The 22198-nt window shown below is 36.6% G+C and overlaps 1 protein-coding gene across 2 annotated transcripts in view; it reads left to right on the top strand.

The window, feature by feature from the left end:
• Positions 1-22198, top strand: part of LNPEP (leucyl and cystinyl aminopeptidase) — a 101962-nt gene that overhangs the window by 64606 nt on the left and 15158 nt on the right. For both annotated transcript variants that reach the window (XM_007979244.3, XM_073014569.1), the window contains exons 9-13: positions 4381-4512; positions 7041-7201; positions 7404-7492; positions 14168-14351; positions 15476-15632. In XM_007979244.3, the coding sequence (XP_007977435.3) occupies positions 4381-4512; positions 7041-7201; positions 7404-7492; positions 14168-14351; positions 15476-15632 (723 nt within the window). The remainder of the gene's footprint in view (positions 1-4380; positions 4513-7040; positions 7202-7403; positions 7493-14167; positions 14352-15475; positions 15633-22198) is intronic.

The raw sequence follows: 22198 nt of genomic DNA, 5'->3' as shown, positions 1-22198 counted from the left end.
AGAGAGTCAGTGTTTGACCACAGTGGAAGCCACACGTGAAGAGGGAAAAGAAGAGAAAGTTGAGTGGGGCCCAGTTGTAGAAGGTTCTGGATACCATAAGGAATTATTTTTTCCTATGCAATAGGAAGCTTGAAAAGACTTTTGAACAGAGGAATGACTTGATTAAAGTTACTATTTAGGAAAAGTAAATTGGTTTCAGTTTATAAAGTAGATTTAAGTGGGGAGAAACGTAAAGTCAGGAAATTGCTGCTAAAGTCCAGGCATGAAATGGTAAAAGTTTGAAATGAGGAGCGCTAGTAAGGGTGGAAAGAAAACAATGGGTATAAAAAATACTGGGCAGGGAAAGTACTTAAAGTATTAGTGACAGGGTAAGGCCAGTAAAGAAAGAGGTAGCAATGTTTTTCAGGTTCAAACCTGACTGACAAGAATTACTGTACAGGTGCTATTAACAAACAAGAAAATCAGGAGTTCAGTTACCTATATTAAATCTATTGCAATTAGAGCTACTGGTGTGATTTTTGAAGCCCATAGTGGACCTGTCAATAAAGAAAATTTAAAACTTGAGGTTCTGTTATACCAAACTTAGAGCAATTATTTCAGGATTTGAAAACCTGCTTAAAATGCTATAAGTTCAGTATATAATAACAGAACAGAGTCATAACAGAGCTCTGTCTGCCTCTGACCCTAACCCTCTAAACCCAGAATTCAGTGTCTTCTGAACATGTAGTTTCCATATCATAGTCAACCCCTGTCAATATGGTAACTACTTGTTTCAGAGTCGGGAATTTGGCAAATATTCTGTGTAATTAAGAGAAGTGGGATACTGGATAACTTATCAGTATTGTGTACAAGAAGGTAAGCACCAGTAGGGAAATACGTTTACCAGACATATTCTGTTTGGCCTTTATAATCATCAAGCCTAATTCTGATGCAGGTTGCCTTGCAAGATTTCATTCATTTAGCAAATCTTACAAGTACTAACCATGTACCAGCCATTGTTCTAGGTGCTGGAGTTATATCAGGGAAGAAGGTGGACTTTGTCTCTTTTGTGAAGTTTCCATTTCAGGGGTCAAAGATAGAGACTGACAGTATACAAATGAATGAATAAGTAGGTATCGTGTTAAGTAATAGGTGCTAATATGAAAATAAAGCATGATAAGGGAAATGAGAATGACAAAGGAAATGATGTTTAGAATATAATATGGTTGAGAAGACCTTCTGTATGGTGACATTTGAACGCCACCTAAGGCATGAGAAATGTGGTTTTCTTGGGGAAGAATATTCCAGGCAGAGGAAATAACCAATGTGTAGTGCTTGTGTGCAGAAAAGAGTTAATGTAGGAGGCCTGAGACTGCTATCCTTTGAAAGATCTGCTTGCAAGGTTGACCCTTGGGTGGCATGTGGGAACTTGGGTTTTGGGAAAGTTCCCACTATTGCATGATAAGAGTGGCTCACTGTGCCTAAACAATGTAGTTTATGCTGAAAATCTGCTTTCCTTCTGAGTATCTAGAGTTTTGGGATGTACTAGGCAGAAGGTACCTCCGTGACTAGCCCACAGTAAACAGCCTGGGTGCTGAATCTCTAATGATCATCCCTGTTAGATGGTATTTCACACATGTTGTCACAACTTTCTGGAGGAATTAAGTGCATCCTGCGTGACTTCACTGGGAGAGGACTTGGAAGTTTGTGCCTGTTTTCCTCTGGACTTTGCCCCATGCACCTTTTTTCTTAGCTGATTTTACCTCATATCTTTTCACAGTAATAAATCATAGCAGTGAGTATGACTATATGCTGAGTTCTGTGAATCCTTCTAGTGCATCATCAAACCTGGAACTGGTCTTGGGGACTCTCACATGAGATATGAGATTGAGAGAGATATGAGATTGAGATAAAAGATTGCTTGCATGTTCAAGCACCAGCAAGGATCCAATGTTATCTGGAGTAGAGGAAGCAGAGGAGAAAGTAGCAGTTGAAGTTAGAGGGATTATAAGAGGCCAGATTATTATAGGGTCTGCTAAGCCATGGTAAGGACTTTGATTTTATTCTAAGTGAAATGAAAAGTGATTTGATCAGGGAAGTACCATGATATGGCTTATTTTGTAAAAGATCACTCTAGTCTTCAATAGTACGTGGAGTTAAGAGGACTAGTTAGGAAATTATTGTAATAGATGGATGGCAAGACAATGGTGACCTGGACAAGGGTGGAAGTTGTGAAGGTGATGGAGTTACAACTGGACTTGGAATGTATTTTAAAGATTGATCCAGTAGAATTTGTTCACGGATTAGATATGAAATACAAGAGGGAGGGGTCAGGGTAACTTTAAGATTTTTACCTGAATAACTGCAAAAATGGAGTTGTCATTTGCTGAAATGGAGAAGACTGCTTTAGAAGTAGGTTTAGGGAAAGAAGGGGGAAGAAACTTCAATTTCTGAGTGAGTATGAGATATGGATTAGACATCCAAATGGAGATACCATGCAGGCAGTTGGATATGGGTCTGAAATTCAAGGGGGAGGAAGTCTGGTTAGAGATATACATTAGGGGATCATATGGAAACCTTGGAGTTGGGAGATCAACTAGGAAGGAAATTTAGACAGAGAAAAGGGGTCCAAAGATCAGATGCCAGAACACACTTCCCTCATTGGAAGAGGAGGAGGATTCAGTAGAAGAGACTGAGAAGGATGGCCAGTGGATAGGGAGAGAATCAAGAGTAGTGTCCTGCAGCTCTCAAGGAGGAGCGGGTGATCACTTATATCAAATGCTATCAATAGATGGATAAGATGAACCTGAGAATTCACATTTGTATGGCACCAGGAAGTTTACCAGTGACCTTGATAAAAATACTTCCAGCTGGGCATGGTAGCTCACGCCTGTAATCCCAGCACTTTGGGAGGTCGAGGTGAGTGGATCACCTGAGGTCAGGAGTTCAAGAACAGCCTGGCCAACATGGTGAAACCCCGTCTCTACTAAAAATACAAAAATTAGGTGGGCTTGGTGGTGGTGCCTGTAATCCCAGCTACTCAGGAGGCTGAAGCAGGAGAATCGTTTGAACCCAGGAGGCGGAGGTTGTAGTGAGCGGAGATCGCGCCATTGCACTCCAGCCTGGGTGATGAAGTGAGACTTCATCTCAAAAAATAAAAATAAAAAATACTTCCAGTAGAGTGATGATTAGAAGATGGCTCAAGAGAACATGGAAAGAGAGCAAATGGGGATGGCAAATTGAGGACAACTTTTTTGAGGAGTTTTACTACAAAAAAATAGCACCATAACTGGAGGAAGGTGAAGTTAGGGAAAGGTAGAGAGCCTTTCATTTGTTTAAAATTAGGAATGTTACGTCGTTTTTGTTTTGTTAATGGGCATGTTACAGTATGGAGGGGAAAGTTGGTGATGCAGAAGAGAAAGGACTGTTGGGGACAACAACGAGTACTTACATTTATAGATCAAGTAATAGCTATGAAGCGTGATATAGAAATGAGTAATAGGTAATAATTTAGTATTTGTACAATAATCTTGACATTACTACATTTTAATCAAAAGTGAAATTCATTCAAAAACTACTAGAGTACCTACCATGTAGTGGGCATTGTTTCAGTCATTGGAGTTGAGTTTTCACTTTTTCCTCTCAGCTTACAGCGTAGATGAGGAAATAAATGTGTAACAGATATAGGATGTCAAATAAACTGTATTGAAGATGGAGAAATGTGATTTCTATTTCAAACCAGGAAGGACCTCACAGAGGAGGTGGTGCTTATTTCAGGATTGGGAAGGATGACATGTATATCAATGGATGTAGTGTGACTTTAATAGTATGCTTGCTGCCCTATACATTTGTTAGTTCCAAGCACTTAAAGTGACTCTGCAGGAAGAAAAGAGATTCTGGTTACTTCACAACACAATATACTAAAATAAGAAATTAATGACATACCTAGCAGGGAGTCTTTTGAGAGCCTTGCCAATTTATTGTGTCTCCAGCAGTGTGTGCTCATGAATTCAATGGGTAATTTAAGCACTGGGGATGGAGGTGTAGAAGCCACAGAAAATTTGCCAGTTTTTCTTTTAAAATGTATTTATAAATCCTTAGCTTTTCAACACTAACATTGAAACAGTGAGTATACCGATAGACCACACGGACTGGCTCCTGGTTAGAATAGTGCACATGGGAATCTACTCATTAATTCTTTTTCAGATCCTTTAAAATAATGTTAAGATAGTTGAACACAGTCCACATCTAGTTATATCAGACTAAGTAGCAGTGTATTATAACTAAGTTCTACATATGGAAGTAAATTTTTAGAATGACTAGAGTTTGAATTTTAGATTCCCAATTTGATAATCTATAGTATTCTATTATTTTCTTTTTCCTCACCTTTTTTTTGAATAGGGAGCTTCTCTCTTGTTGATGCTGAAAACTTACCTTAGTGAAGATGTGTTTCAACATGCTGTTGTCCTTTACCTGCATAATCACAGCTATGCATCCATTCAGAGTGATGATCTGTGGGATAGTTTTAATGAGGTAAGTGACCTGGGTAATTTATTTAGCTCACTAAAAAGAGAGGAGTTTGTCTATTTATACTGTTTAGCATGTGTGTAAGTTAATCTGTGGTACAAAGCATAGTTATTTAAGAAAGAGGGGGATGGAGCTTGCTATATAAATATTTATGAATGGAGCACTGAATTTTATGTCAAGAAATGAGAATGCTGTTCTTAGTTGTTGGGAAAAATGTGTGTGGGCTTGGGTAGCCAGTTTTTTGTTTTGTTTTTTTTTTCTGTACCTTAATTTCTATTCCTATTTTGTAGGAAAGTTGTCTTCTCCATATTAATGAATATTACTATATTTTTATTATTTGACTTTTTTTTCCCAAAAATTTCTTTTCCTATCCTTACCCTTTTTTAGTTTTTCTGCCTCCTTTGAATGATTCTGTACTCTGCTCTATGAATCTCTTGCCCTTGTGACTGTTCCTCCAGAGCAGATGATGCATCACAAGCTGACTGCATATTACCCTTGGATGGTTTTGCTGTTGGAATTTTGTCATTCCTGGAAATATTCTAGCAAAAAATGTAATTATGTAGAAGTTACACTTCAAAGCAGCACATGAACCCGGGCTGCTTCATGCATGTATGCTGACTGCAAAACCCTTATAAGCATTTGCGTTTGTTACCCTGATTTAGATTGATGGGTCGTAATGCTTTAAAAGATCACAGACTTGACTGGGCGTGGTGGCTCACGCCTGTAATCCCAGCTCTTTAGGAGGCCAAGGCAGACAGATCATGAGATCAGGAGTTTCGAGACCAGCCTGGCCAATATGGTGAAACCCCGTCTTCACCAAAAACACAAAAATTAGCCAACGTGGTGGCACGCACCTGTATTCTCAGCTACTTGGGAGGCTGAGGCAGGAGAATCATTTGAATCTGGGAAGCAGAGGTTGCAGTAAGCCAAGACTGCACCACTGCACTCCAGCCTGGGTAAGAGAGCAAGACTGTCTCAAAAAAAAAAAAAAAAAAAAAAGGTGGGGGGGAAGATCAGATCACAGACTTATTTGGAAATTTGATGGAAGTTCTGGCCGTATTACTCAGAAAAACCACATATGTGCAGAACATCACACAGAGTTTCAAAGTTTTATTGACTCTAGGTTAGGAACCCCTGCTCTGGATCTTTCTCATACATTCTTTCTGCTTCTTTGCCTCATCTGAATCCTGATATTTTCTAACTGTTAATCTTTTGCGCAGAAGATATATCTTCCCTACTCTCTGAATTCTCTTTGAGAACTTATTACCTAACAGTTGTTCCCAAATCATTGTTTTATTCCTCTGGTATAGTAGCATTTCATTTGAAAGCCACATTGTTTACTTTATACTTACCGTCTTATCTGTTGGCATTTAGAACATATTTCTGCCTTTCTCATTGACTGCAACTTTTGCATCATGGTGTTTTTCTTTCCCAAACTAGTTCCTAACAGTATCCTCAGGTTTTTCAGCATCCACATCAAATTATGCATTGGCTTCTTCACTTCAATACTGCTTCGACACCCAAAAGCATCTTGATTTTAGGCAAGCTTATTTTCTTCTAATTCTCTGGTTCAGAAATAAATAGGTTAGAGCCATGATAAATATAAGATTAATTAAAATGGGAAGATTTGCTCCATCCTTTTGTGCTATAAATAAATGGGCATATGGTGATTAAGGTAAGGCCTGCTGTAGTAGAGTGATTTTATCAATTTAGGTACATCATGACTTTGTTGCTTACAATTCAAATTCATATATAATCTAGAAAAATAATTTGAATCCTAAGTTTAACCACCTGCTTTAAAGAGGCTGTTGTTCAAAAATTGCTTCTTAGTTATTGATACTAGATGTCTTAGGGGCTTTGGGCCTTAGAGGGTCTGCAAAGCTCTGACACTAGGTTCTAGGTTTTGTAGATAACTTCATATATTTTCTGGAAAAGAAGGTCTGTGACCACCAAAGTAGTTTACCTCTGTTTTCGAGAAAGACTTAAGGCAACTGACCTGTTCATATGTCATTCTTCTGCTGCTGCCGCTGCTCCCTGGCACTCCCACAGTATTAGGTCCTAAGAGACTATCATTATGGAGGTGGAGGGTAGGAGCATAAAGAGAAACCCAGACTCAGGTGATTCACAGCATTGAGTAACAATGATTCTGATTGTAGACTTATATCATTATTCATATCTTCTAGATGATAGTATTGTGATTTGAAAGAATACTTATACCTTCTTAGGGATTTTAATATTGATGAATTTAGGGATTTTAATGAACTCTTGGTTGATACATGTGCAACTTCTCAACCTAGTGCCTCCCTCACTCCCTTAGCTATCACTTAGCTCTGTTTCAGGTTACATTCCTTTTAGCAGTTGCTCATTTACCTAGATTAGAGGTGTAAATTCAACATTCATGTTTCTTTTTTATGTTAACATTAAACGTAGTCTTTATAGATGGTAGGAAAAGAGGGAAGCATACAGATAAAATTAAATTTTTTAAACCAATTTTTATTTTTAAGGAAAAAGTTTTATGTATATACATTTTATAGGTCACTAACCAAACACTAGATGTAAAGAGAATGATGAAAACCTGGACCCTGCAGAAAGGATTTCCTTTAGTGACTGTTCAAAAGAAAGGAAAGCAACTTTTTATACAACAAGAGAGATTCTTTTTAAATATGAAGCCTGAAATTCAGCCTTCAGATACAAGGTACATGCCCTCTTTCTTTTCATGCCATCTCTTTTGCACCCTCAGTGATCATAAGTTCTTATGAAACCTAACAAGATTATCCCTTCCTAGGAATAGCTTAACAAAGTTAACCTTCCTACCAATTTTTTTTAAAAAAGAAAACCAACAAATCATATGTAACTAACTGAAATAATAGTAATTTTCCAATATTTTCTCTTTACAGCTGCCTATGGCATATTCCACTGTCCTATGTCACTGAAGGAAGAAATTATTCAAAATATCAGTCGGTATCATTACTGGATAAGAAATCAGGTTTGACTGTAATGACAGTTCTGATTGGAAATGGCATAATTTTAAAAATCGGATCAGAGTGCATATATAAGATTACACTTGCCCATGTGGACACTCTCTGAATTGATTTTATGAGTTGCATATACAAGATGTGACTAATGTGAGATTGATTCTGTGTATCATGCACAAAACTGGCTTTAGCCGTGTGAAATAAGGTACAGAAATTTGCAGAGAATATACTGGCATTCCTGAAAGAAAATAGCGAATGCCATGTTTTTATATTCAAGATTAATATTTTGTTACAAAATAAGAGGGGTTTCTTAAAGCATACTCTGCTGTCTGCTGTCTCGGGTTGGGCTGGGGCAACTGCATTTTAACAAGATACACCCTAAATGATTTGTGTGCATAATTGAGGTTGATTCATGATCGGATTTAGAGTAAATAGTTATTTCAATATGCCCTGAAGACATAGCATATGTTTTGGGGAACAAGAAAATGGGGGAAGAAACTACGATAGCAAGGTGGAGAGAAATAGTAAAATATAAACATGGTGTATGCTGACCTACAATATGAAAAGCAATTGAAACGTAGTTTGGGGCCATTTGTTAAATACCACTATGAATGTCACACCACATATCTTCCTCTTAATTTACATCCTAAAGAAACACGAGGCTCTTGGGTTCTGTAGGATGCGTTAGTGATGCTTTGGATTGATGAAAAGGGAAAATTTCTCGTTTGAATTTGGATCTGGTGTCAAAGCCTATATTTTTGAGGGGTGAGTGTAGCTTAGGGGTAAGAGAATGGGACTTTGGAGACTGCCTGGTTCAATTCTTAGCACTACCATTGATCACTTACATGATTTTAGGCGAGTTATGTGAGCCTCATTCCCTCAGCTGTACAAAAGATACAGTAATTATACTTACTTTATGTAGTTGTGGTGAGGATTAAAAGAGCTCATTTATATGAAGCACCTAGAACAATGCTATAATGTATCTGTATTACATAAAACTTGGAAAATGGAGAAAAAATAATACTACCATCAAAACTATTCTTATGATTATTTGTTTACAGTCATTTTTAATAAATATTTGTAGTCAAAATCATTATATATATATATGATTTCTGTATTTTACCTTTTTTTAACCTACTTGATTCACCATTTGTTGTTATAAAATATTGCCTTAATTAAATATTTCAAATCTTAAGGGTTTTTCCATTATATGAAATTTTTTAAGGAATGGTTTTCAAAAATGAAGACTGCATTACCTTTTGTGATTTGGTACATATAACTAAATCACCCTTTTATTGTCTAGTTACAGTTGATAATGCCACCTGAAATACATGTGCCAGTTTCATTGCAGTTTGACCATAGTGGAATGTTAAAGCAGCAACAATCTAATTATTTAAAATCCTAGTGGTAGTAGGTAACATCATCATATCTTTGACAGCATAGCTGGAAGTGCAAGGAATTGCTACTGTCTTTGAGTAAACAGAACTCTAACTTTGAATGAGCCCTAAAAGGATAGTCTCTGACCCAAAAGAGAACAAATAACCCCGTCTCCCTATATCCTGCAGCACAGCCAAAACATGGGTGGAGTATTCGCAAGAAACTAATAAGGAAATTTGGCAAACTTTCTGACAGTATATTAATTTTTAGTGCTATTAGAAATAATTGGGCAATAAGAAATATTTTATCTGGTTTTTTGTTTGTTTGGTTTTTGTTTGTTTGTTTGTTTGTTTGAGTTGGAGTCTTGCTGTGTTGCCCAGGCTGAAGTGCAGTGACAATATCATAGCCCACTGCAGCCTCAAACCCGTGGGTTCATGCAATCCTCCTGCCTCAGCCTGCCAAGAAGCTAGGACCACAGGCACATATCACCATGCCTGGCTTAATTTTTGTATTTTTTGTAGAGATGGGGCCTCACTATGTTGCCCAGGCTGATCTCAAACCCCTGGCCTCAAGTGATCCTCCTGCTTTGGCTTCCCAGAGTGTTGGGATTACAGGCATGAGCCACCGCACCTGGCTCCTCTTTACTCTTTACCTCAGTTTTCTTCTGAGCTTGTTAAGCTCTTTTTGAGAGTTTAGCCCCATAGACTAGCTCATATTTTACTTCTTTAGCCTTCTAGGCCCTTGCCTGGCATTCTCTGCTTTTGCCGCACAAAAATTCTATCAGCAACGCAAACACACCGTACTGCCTCTTTAGGTCTTTGCATATGCTGTTTTCTCTCCTTGAAGAACACTCTTGCCTCCTCACTCCCTCGGCCTACTCCTGTTTATTCTTCAGATCTTAGCTCAGCCATTGCTTGCTCGAGGAAACCTTTCCTCCCCTGAAGTCAGGTTAGATGCCCTACTTAGGTTTTTTAATAACATTCTCTACTTCTCCACTCATAATATACCGTAAGTACTGTTCACTCGTATCTATCCTCATATTAGGTATTTCCCCCATTGACGGTAGTGATCATGGCTATATGAATCACTGTAAATCACTTTTAGTACTCAGTAGGCACACAAAAACTTAATGAATTAGTAAATTTTAGTCCATAATGAAGTAACTCCAGTCTCACTATAAAAATTTCTGGGAAAAGAACATGCAAAGCCTGATAAAATAATGTTTTCTTTTTCCCTTCCTCTTCTTAGCAAAGAGGAATATACAGAATTCACTAGAATATAATTGATTTAATCTAGAACTGGAACTGGGCCAACATATGATGAAAGTAGTGTCTGTTACTTCCTCTTCTCAGCTGTGTTATTTCCCTTGCTGCTGCTGCTGCTATTTTAATTCCTGCCATTTCAGGTTTAGAGAGTCCACATGAAAACTTTTGTCCTTATGTGTGACCCTGAGGACAGTTGAGCCTTCTTGGTTCCTAATGCTCCGATGAGAATTACTCTTAATTTAACTGCATTTTTATTTTTTCTATTCTCAAAAGAAAGGTAGCAGAGAGGGTGACTTCAGGCTTCTTTTATGCTGTAATACTTTAGTATAGTGTATTATTTTGATGCTTGATGGTTGGTTAAATCTTTAATATATTTTCTTTCTTTTTTAAATACATTTTCATGTGTTCTAATTCAAGGGTTGTTGGGTTAGTTCATTAGTTCAGTTGTATACAGGAGTTATGTTTGGTTAATATATTTGTTGCCTTTTCTCACATACATGTATTTTGAACAATTAGTATTTATTGTGCACAAGAAATGCTGATGGGGCCATTTTTCCAGTCTACATATTGGGGAAATTATATTTTTAAAAGTTTCCCTCTTCCCTTTCTTCCTCCCTCTCTCTCTCTTATCCACATTTTACTCAGACCTAAGATCTTTAACTATAGGAGATTTTCATATTAAATCTAATGCAAAACATTCATGTTTCCAAATGGATGTCACTATCAGAAATACTGCTGTGAAAGTAAAAGATATGTCATTGGAAGAAAAGGTAATTAGGATGAAAGAAGGAAGGGCATATAGTAATTAAAATATTTATCATGTGCCATTCTCTGCTCTTGCCTTTTTTTCCCCTGATAACGGAGAAAGAAAGGGGTATTAGAGAAGGGAATGCTTTTGAACAGGAGTGATACAGTTCTATAGCATGTATGATGCTACTCTGGAGCAAACTGTACAGGAAATTTTGTAACTGTGTAGTAAAAACATGATTTTTAGTTTCAGCACTTTAATTTTTTTGTAAAACAATAGTTGATTTTCATAGCTCATTGACAAATGGTTTTTAAAAATCACTGTTAGATTACTTCATCTGGGCTTCTGCCATTTAACGTTGCAGTCACTCACTCTTTTTTTGCTACTCAATAGACTGAAAACTGAAGTGTTAATCTGTTAATGATTATAGTAAATTAAAAACATATGAGGGTAGCCTCATCCACATTGGAGCTGCAGGGTGTAGTTACTTCCCTTGTGTGCAAAGCTATTATTTTTCGATACCTGTGGTTTTAAGGTCCACCATTCTGGATCATTCAGAAGAACTGAAAGAGACTAATAATGCTGATTCTTTAAATGACAACTCTCTGTCTTTGTGCTGGTGGCTGTACTGCTTCATGTTGTGTCATCTCGATGACAGTGATAATTTCAAGTGTATTCCCAGCTGTGTCCCTCCTCTTTACCATCTGGACTTGGCTAGGTTTACAACATGGCAAGTCGCTTATCAACCAAGATACTCTGTATGTATTTCAATGTTTTCTGCATCCACCTAGTGGAGCAACTGTCATAGCCATCATTCCTTGTCTCTTTTTATGGGCAAGGGAGATTTGGGTCTCTGTAGCCCTTCTTCCTGGGGTTCTTTGTTTCTTTTCTTGACCTTTGTTTTTATTAGAGGCAGAGTCCCGCTCTGTCACCCAGGCTAAGGTACAGTGGCACAATCATAGCTCACTGCGGCCTTGACCTAGTAATACTTGACCTCAAGTGACACTCCTCCCTCAGCCTCCTGAGTAGCTGCGACCACAGACAAGTGTCACCATGCCTGGCTAATTTGTATTTTTTGTAAAAATGATGTCTCACTATGTTGTCCAGGCTGGTCTCAAACTCCTGGGCTCAAGTGATCCTCCTGCCTTGGTGTCTCAGAGTGCTGGGATTATAGGTGTGAGCTACCATACCCAGCCCGAGGGTTCTTTCTTGATAAAAGCTCCATAGGATATAGTGTTGGTGACCTGGAGAGTGTTGATATTTTTGGATTAGCTAATGATGAAGTTAATTTCCTTAGTCATAGGTTTGCTAAAAATGGCTCCAACTTGGAGCAGCCACTGCTGCCATCACAAGTATCCCTTAAAACTACATTCTGCCCTCGAAAAAAGGAATAAACCATATTTAATTGATCTTTCCCATCTGTTGCTATATCAGCAATATAACAGAAATAAGTATGGAATTTTTTTAGTAAGAAAGACTGCTTAGCTTATATGTCCTGTTAAGACATGATCAGAATGTCTTTTTTATCTTAAACATCTTTTTCAGTATCAATATAATTGGAGTAACAAAGATATTAAGGGCATCTGACACATTTAAATAATTCAGGTTTTTGAAGTTGACAAACCCTAAGGCATCAGGTACTAATATATAACCCTTAGTACCTAAGCTAAGGCTTCAGGTACTAATATATAATCTTTAGGTTGAAAACATATTTATAAAACATTTTATATAAAAAAGTTTCACTACTGAATTATAATGATAGTGACCATTTTAAAACAGCCCAAATTGTTCAAAATAGATTGGATAAACTTGAAATGGAATATTATGAAGATATTTGAACACTGCTTATGAAGACAATGGAAAAATGTGGAGGGGTCTGATAGGTGAAAAAGGATAAAATAAATGCATATAGATCTGCCATACAAAATATTAAAAACAAGAAAAAAACTTGGCAAGAAGTACATTCCAGAATGCTATCATTGTCTGAGTTTAGATTATTCTTATCTCTACTTTTCTTTTTCTTACAATTAAAATTTTTTTAAGTATTTGTTATTTTAAAAGGGGGTAAAAATTATATGATAAACATCTACAAACCTTTATCTAGACTTGATTTAAAACTATTTATTGTGACATAGTCATTATTTATTCATTCACTCACTAATTCAATGGTATTTGTGGAGTACCTGCTAGGTCATAGTTATAGGGGCTGAGGCGTTAGCAGTAAACAAAATAGTAAGCTTATGTAGCTTATATTCTAAAAGTAGTAAACCTCAAGATACTTAGAAGCATACCCCCATTATAATTAAGTCTACATCCTTGTTGCCAACTTTAAAAGACATCTCTTCATTAGCAGTTTTAAGGATTTTAAAAATTCATACATATATTTTGTGATCAGTTAACTCTTAGCGCTTCATTATTGGTACATTAGTTGACGTAATTCCATAGAAATTTCTAACAATTCTCTCAGCATTTATAGTAGAGACCCAAAAAGTGCCTAACCTTTCCTATTATTTTAACCCAATTATTTCTTATTTGTCTCTTATGTAATCTTAAGCCTTCCCTAACGTTTATTTTGCTAGCTTTAAATAATGTGACTTTTCTAAATGACTTTGTTTGTTCTTCCTTCGCTAACATGACAAAGGACAGAGGCCGAAATGGGACACATTTTACACAGTTCTCTCACTGTCTCCACTGCTGGCTCATCCTGCACCTTTACTTTCTCCCTCCCTCTCTCCTCTAGCCACAATGAACTTGGGAGCCAGTTCAGTGCATGGATACCGTGTGTGCTTTCTCTCTGGGCCTTGAGCACTTAGGTTTCCTACTGTATCTTCTTCACTTGGCCAACACCTAAATATTTTGAGGTCTCTTAGAAAAATGACAACTTCGATGTCATTTCTTCCAAGAAATTGCTCCTAACTTTCCCTAGGAGAGTGAAGCATGTTTTCTATGTGCATTTGTTGAATGCTGTCTTTTCTTTTTCTGTTAATATCCCTTGTATGATATTGTACTTGCCTGGTTACTTTAGACTGTGAGATCTCTAAAAGCAGAGATATATCTACCTTGTTCACCATTTGATTTCTAGCACCTAGCTTACAGCCAATAATGCACAGTAAATAAATAATTGTTAAATGAATGTCTTGACCTTCACTAACATGAAAATAACTGTACTTGGAGACAGGCATTTTTTTCTTACTAGAACGGTTAAAAATAAACTAAGGAACAAAGCACTCATGTAATTTTTTTTTCCTTGTCCGATTGTCTTCTCTCTCAATCTCTCATTTTTTGGTTTCCATCAGGTGTCATCAATCTTACAGAAGAAGTGCTGTGGGTCAAAGTGAATATAAACATGAATGGTTATTATATTGTACACTATGCAGATGATGATTGGGAAGCTCTAATCAATCAGCTGAAAATAAATCCTTATGTTCTGAGTGACAAAGACCGAGCCAACCTTATCAACAACATCTTTGAACTTGCAGGGTAGAGTATACTTAGTTTGAGTTTTTTTCTTTTTTTAACAAGTATCATTGACGTAAAGAACATATATGAAAAACAGTTTGAAAGAACTAGCATGTATTGGTTGGTACAATTCATTTTGGAGGATTGGGAAAATACAAGATGTGTTCATTGCCTCCAGGGACTTCATAAAACATTAGCTGCAAACATACTGAACAGTTAAATGAAACAGGATTTGGTAGTAATTCAAGACTAGATATCAAAAACAGGATACATATTTTTTTGACTAAACTGATACAGGAGTTCAGGCTTTATTTTATTTCATAAGAGAATTATTTTCAAGCAGCAGTTGGTTTAAGCATGAAAATTAGTGCTTATGCATTGGTTTTAAGGGACATCTCTGATGGCTGGCGCCACTTATCTGTACTGCTTGCCTCTCCAACCACCTCATGCGTTATAGAATATCCCAAAACCAAGGATGACAGTGACTTCATGTAAAGATATTATCTGAATAGCATATTACCAATTTAGATTGATGATAGGCTTAGAAACACAAGAACGCTTCAGGTCAGAAGAGTATTCCTTCTGACCTCCCTGGACATTTCCATTTTGTCTCGTTTTTTATGAAGTACCCTTCTTTTGTCATCTTAGCCATTGCTGCTATGATTTCTATAAAATGGTTAATTTTAAAAATTTACTCACCGTAAATTCACAATAGACCTTGTCATAACAAGTTTGAAAAACAAATTCCCATTAAACCAACAAATAAAATTTTAAAAAAAATTCAGATGCTGTCTATGCTATACTCTCTTTCCTGGCAAATATAACTAATTAATAAAATTAGTACTATTCATCTTTTCTAACCCAAGATATTATATTTTTGCTGAGTTAGTAGCAATTTACAGGAGACTTAGGAATAAAGAAAATGAGCTATTGTTTATCTTTCTCTTGAAATGCTTCCTTAATCTTGGGCCACTTTAACTTAATCAGAGATAATCATATTTAGCTTAACTTGACAGAATGCCACTGTAAGCTTAAATTTTTGGTCTTCAAGACTCGCCATCTAACCCTAAATTTCTCTCTTAGCATGCATAGAGTTCTTCTGTGTGTCTCTGCGTATTTACTTTTCCTGTTCTCTTATCCTTTAGCCTAGGCAAGGTACCTCTCCAGAGGGCCTTTGATTTGATTAATTATCTTGGAAATGAGAACCATACTGCACCCATCACTGAAGCCCTGTTTCAGACAGGCCTCATCTATAACCTCCTTGAAAAACTGGGATACATGGATCTGGCCTCAAGACTGGTGGTAAGTCTGCCTTTTTACCAGCTTATTGCTGTTTATCTTTAATATTATTATTCATGGTTCCATTTTCAGTCAGTAATAGGCTGAAAAAGCAACCAGTTAAATTCCATTTTCTTCACTTTTCTGCTTGTGAAATCTTTATTTAAAATCAAGATGTTGCTTATGATGAAGAGCTGATAAAGCCTTAGTATGATATGGTCTTGTTTGAATATCAAAATACAGACATTTGACACCACTGTCAAAATGAGGTCACATGAGAATAACATTTCTCTATTCAAATCCTGTTTTATCTTTACATGATGAATGTTTGAAATAGGCCCTTTTACAAAGTAGATCTCCCCATTAATTTTCTAATGGTCATTATAAAATGACAGTTATGTTTGTATTGAGAATATTCTGTTTAAGAGTTCTTGCTGATAACTATCTAATGGATAATGATGCTGGTGGATATGTTTCTTTGCAAAGCACTAAAGGAGTCTTAGTATTAGAGAGCATTTTACCTTTCTTAATATCAACTGCCTGATCGTAATAGTTGTTATTTTGAATACTTTCAATATTAAACTGTTGAGTGAGACTTTAAAAGCTTGGAAGAGAGTGAAAAATTATTTGTTTTTATCTAATTCTCTGAATCAGCACATTTTGACAACAGGGTTTGCTTTATAAACTAGTGAGATTTCCCAGGGACCCAGGCAAAAGGCAGCTTTCAGGGAAAGGCAGATAGTATTAGACCAAGAATTAGAATAAGTCTTTGGGGGTTTTGGTATTCTCACTGGTAAAAGGAAAGGGTTGGATTAAATCATTTCTTAAAACAACCCTCTTTCTGCCTCTATTATTGCCTTACCGTGCATCTCCTGTAAACAGTTCTCTCATCACCTGCACGATTCTCAGTGAGTGGAGGAAATGCAGGGCAGAGTGGCTGTGTGGAGCGTGAAAAGCTCTCCTCCCCTAAAAGTTTCTGATCTGACCCCAAAGAAATTACCCCATCCCTACCCATGAGCAAGATGCTTACGTTAGATGATTCTCTGAGGTCTCTTCTAATGGTTAAGATTTTTATCATTTTCTGTTTCATAAGGCTTTCAGCTAGCAGCCTTCATAAAAACCAGTGCCTGGAACATGACCTGGCCTGTAGTGACCCTCAGTAAATGTTGAGTGAATAAATGATTGAAACGCACCAGAAACACGTGCATTTGAGTGCTTTTACACACCACCGTGCTTAGTGCTTAGTGTAGATTACCTCATTTAATTCTCACACAATGCCAAGGTAGATATTTCTACCCTCATTAAACGAACGAGGAGATGGAATAGCTTCTTTAAAGTCACTTAGCTAGTAAATGATAAAGCTGAGATTCAAACCCAGATTAATTTCACTCCAAAGACTTCTTTGTGTTATATTGCTATTTGTAAAATTAGTTTGTGTCCTAGCAACATCATCTTTCCAGGATACCTTTTGTTAGAAAAATTAAAGCTTTCTTCTTGTCATATTCTTTTGAAAAGCTTGCAGACCATACATTTAAGGTTTCAAGTGACTGACCCACATCTAATTGTTCTCCTAAAAATGAAATTGTCAACTTAAGAGACTTTTTTATATCTAAAATGTTAATAATGACTTTTTAAAACAATATTTATGTACCTTTCCAAGAAGTATGCAGATAGCTTACTCATCTCTTTAGGGCAAACTTAGAATCCAATAGCAACTTTGTAGTGTTAGTATAGTAAAGAGATTGGCCATTAGTTAACCAATTCGCCTATTGTTGATAGATATTTGCGTTATTTGTAGTTTGGAGCTATCACGAATAGCACTGCTATGATGTCTTCAATGAATGTCTTTATGCATTTCTGTGGGGCATATGTCTGGAAATGGGATTATTGAGTCATAACACATGCATAGTTAGTACTGTACTATCAAATAGTTCTTCAAAGTTGTACCAGTTTACACTTAGCAGTGTATGATAATTCTAGGTGCTCTATATCTTTGCTGATAATTATCATTCATATTAAATCTTTTTTAGCCATGTGGATAGGTGCATAGTGGTACTGCAATTTTGACTTTAATTTACATTTTTCTACTGATGTGAAGATGATTTTCTTTTTGATACATGTATTGACCATTACATGTTCTTTTGTGAAATGCCCATCTTTTGCTTATTTTTCTGTTAAATTGTCTGCCTTTTTCTTGTTGATTTGTGAGAGTTTTGTATATATCCTAGATATGAATCTTTTGTTGGTCATATATGTTTGCAAATATCTTCTCCTACTCCATCTTGCTTTTTTACTCTCAATGATTTTTTATTAATATGAGATTTAAATTTTAATGTAATCTAGCTTATGAAATATTTTCCTACCCCTAGATATTCTGTGTTCTCTTCTGAAACTTTATTATTTTATCCTTTACATTTAAATCTATGATCCATCCAAAATTGATTTTTGTGAATGGTGTGAGATAGACACCAATATTCATTCTTTTCAGTCTGGATATCCAGTTATCCCCAGGACCAGTATATTTTATTGCATAGAATTATGTTTGAGGTAATTAGTGTAATATAAACAGCCTTTGGGGTAGTATATTAATTTCCTAGGGCTATCAAAACAAGTCATTGCAAACTTGATGTCTTAAAATAACAGAAATTTATTCTCTCATAGTTCTGGAAGCTAGAAGACCAAAATCAAGGTATTGGCAGAGTAAGGTTTGTTTCTTCTGACAAAGAACCTGTTCCGTTCCCCTCTCCTAACCTCAGGTGATTGCCAGCAATCCTTGGTATTCCTGGGCATGTTGGTGCCTCACCGCGGCCTTTGTCTGTCAACACAGTGTTCTCCCTGTGTTTCTGTGTCCAGATTTCCCCATTCTTAGATTAAGATCCACCATAATCCAGGATGACCTCATCTTAACTTGATTGTACCTGCAAAGACCCTATTCCTAAATAAGGTCATATTCATAGGTCCTAGGCAGACACAAAATTTGAGGGGATACTATTCAACCTACTACAGGTGGCAATAAATAAGATTAGTGCATATCACTCACTTTTTTCCACTATTAAAGGGCAGTGTTGGTTCTGAATATACCCTGTGAGGAGGCAGAATATCTCCCGACTCTGAAGCTGCCCAGTTAAAACGTCATAATGGCAGAAGTCAGTCTTCTCCTTGCCTCTCTGTTAACTCTGTTTAGAGCTTAGTGCTCAGAAAGCACTTGATACTTACGTTTTCTTTCAACTGCATCATCATCCGAGATGATTTCCAGCTTTCTGGGCAGATATGTGTTTATTAGGAACATACTTCAAGGAGGGATCCAGGGACTGATGGGTAGAGGGCAAGGGCAGAAGGCTTAGTATGTGTTTCCAAGATCGGACGCCCTTTTACTGCTGTATGTCTTCCTATGGTTAGCTAAAAGCCCAGTTAACTTTACTTCACCAAGAGGGAGAACGTGTCTTTTTAACATTCTTATTCTAATATTAGGGCATTCTGGTAGCATCAGTACTCCCCAACTAGGAAATCTGACATTCTACAGTTAGGAATTGGGATGGCAGACATTTATGAATCCTTGGATATGATGTTCAAATGTGTTAGTGTCTAAGACCGATTTCTAATTAACTTCTGTATCATTGGAACCAAAGTATTATGTGCATTTATTGGTCATTTTGTTATAAAGGCTGCACACGACATATGCTGCATTTTGTGCTGCTGTGGTGTTGTGATGGGCAGGGTCTGGAGGCACATTTCAGTTGTGTTAAATTGTTCACATCTGATGTTAACATCTGATCCTAGCCATATTCCTGTTTTATCACTTACAAATCTGTCATTCTTTTACATATGAGGCATTGGTGGGATAAACCTTTGGCAATAAAAACTGACATTTCACTTTTAAGAAACTCAGTTGACCCAGGAAAGAACTCCCTGGGCATATCAGTGTAAAATTAAAGCAGTAAATCAAAATGTAATATACAACAGAAGTGCTAGCATCTTTCCCTGCCTGTTTTATTTTAAAAATAATTTTATATTATTGTTGTTGTTGCATTTTATTACAAATCCAGTGTTTGTAGCTTGTATAACCCATCAATTTATTTCCTCTCTCCACTTGCCGTTTCACTTTGTAAAATCATAGAGTTGCATCCTATTGTTGAATGAGCTTAAATTTCAAAAAAATTAATTTGGAGCCATAGAAAAACATTTCATTTTGTTTCTAAAAGAGAAAGGTAATTTGAAGCACATACTATGCTTCATTAATATTAATTAATATTAAAAATAAACCTGGATTACTTATAAAAATGGTATTTTATAACAGGATTTTTCTAATAATATAATTATTCTTTCTTAAAATGTTTTACTCTCTTATGTTATAATTTGAAATACATTTAAACAACTATTTTGAGAACTTGTCTTAATGATTTCGTATGGAGACTAACTAGTAAAATTGCTCCCTGTAATTCGGTGGTGTGACTGCTCAGGAATTAGCCACAGCCATCTTCAAGTGTCAGATTTCCTTTGCTTCCAGGACTTTAAGTGCCATTCTTTCCATTGCTGCCTTTGTGTTTTAGTAAACGCTCAGTGAGTATTGCCATTGTTCTTCACTGATTTTTTTTTTTAATAGGATTTCAAGCATGTGATTTTTTTTTCTCACATTTTTCATTTGTTCCTATTTGACAGTTATGAGTAGGATTTAAATTTCTTTTCTCCAGTCATTTGGGATGGTTTTCTATCATCATGCTGTTGAGAAAGTAAAGCCAGTGAAGATACCATGTAGAATGAAGTCAGGTGTGTCAAGTGGGATCTCCTGCATTGCTTGTCCATTCCTTGCATTGTCAGTCAGCATAGCAACTATTTTTCTACTTCATGTCCTCCCGATGACTCAAAAGCTTTACACTCACACGTTCCACACGGTGTCTGTTCTGTGTTTCATTGCTTTTGAAATAAACACAAGCAAGTTGACATGTTATCACAAACCTTGAGTTCTTTCCTTGCAGATTCTTTTTTTCCATTCTCATATCCAGCTCCACAAGATGCTTATTCAGAGTAAGTCATTGCTAGGGTAATGGCCTCAATAGTTTAAAAATTTCCAAATAGGATTCATTTTAGGTATTGACAGTGGTAGTCAGTGGTACTCACTGTCAATACCTAAAAGAAAGGAAGAAAGCAATGCTCTGTGAAGAACTTGAGCTAAACTTCTGAAGTTAAGAGTTTTTGTATGTGGTCGTCTGTGGTACATGATTACTTGAGATGAGATGCCACGATGGTGGTGGAGGTAAAGAAGTACCAGTGGGAAGAAATCGTCCCATGCTGATTACTGCAGAAGGAGTATCTGTTGAATTTTTTTCATTTTGGTCCTCCTTACATAGCCATGAAGGTTTTCTAAAGAATACCTAAAAATGGCCGGACGTGGTGGCTCACGCCTGTAATCCCTGCACTTTGGGAGGCCGAGGCGGGTGGATCACGAGGTCAGGAGATCGAGACCATCCTGGCTAACATGGTGAAACTCCGTCTCTACTAAAAATACAAGAAAGAAATTAGCCGGGCATGGTGGCGGGCTCCTGTAGTCCCAGCTACTCGGGAGGCTGAGGCAGGAGAATGGCGTGAACCCAGGAGGCAGAGCTTGCAGTGAGCCGAGATCACGCCACTGCACTCCAGCCTGGTCGACAGAACAAGGCTCCATCTCAAAAAAATAAATAAATAAAGAATACCTAAAAACATTTTTTATATCAGAATGTTTGTTCCTTCTAGTGGTATTCATAAAAGCATATTTCATATGATGCTTTTTAAAATCTCACGTGTCCTCACCCCCCACCCACCGTGCACAACTTGCAGAATGGAAATACATCGACATGCTATTAACCGCTTTGGTGTTTTTATTTTGGAGAGAGATGAAAAAAGTGTTTGTTAGTACCTTAATACCACAAGTATACATTTAGCAATGACATCCCATACCAATGGACTAGATTGTAGATGATATTAATGAATAACTATTAGTTTTCTTAAGTGTGATAAGGTATTATGGTTCTGTAAGAGAATGTTCTGATATCTGTGAGTTGCATGCCAAAGTATTTATAAATGAAATATCATATCTGTATCTTATTTTCATATTGTTCAGCTAAAACAAGAAAAAACGTGTGTGTGTGTGTGTGTGTGATACACACTTGAAAACGAAGCAAATGTCAATGCTAAAAACTGGTGAATCTAGATGAACAGTGTATAGGTGTTTATTGTACTATCTTTTTTTGTAGGTCTGAAAGTTGTTTAAATAAAAACTTGGGAGAAAAAATAAACTATAAACAACTATTCTTCCCTGCAGGCCTCATTTTCTTGCTAATTTGGTTAATTTGTTATAACATCAAACTAGTTGATAATGTTAGATATACCTTTAATATTGGATTCAGAAACATTTAAACATTAACTATCAGTAAAGAAGTTTATTTTTCTCTCATTGCTTTATAGGTTTATAGATTGTAAAGTCACAAGGTCAGGAAGTTCTGACTTCTTCCAGCAGTGGTTATAAGTGACACTTTTTGGCAGGAAAATAACTTCTAGCTGAGTACGGATAGAAGTGCAGCATAAAGTTTCCCTACTGCACAGAAGTCATTAAT

Source organism: Chlorocebus sabaeus, chromosome 4 (genome assembly GCF_047675955.1).
Source record: "Chlorocebus sabaeus isolate Y175 chromosome 4, mChlSab1.0.hap1, whole genome shotgun sequence".
Taxonomy (NCBI): domain Eukaryota; kingdom Metazoa; phylum Chordata; class Mammalia; order Primates; family Cercopithecidae; genus Chlorocebus; species Chlorocebus sabaeus.
This window is presented reverse-complemented; position numbering and strand designations above follow the sequence as displayed.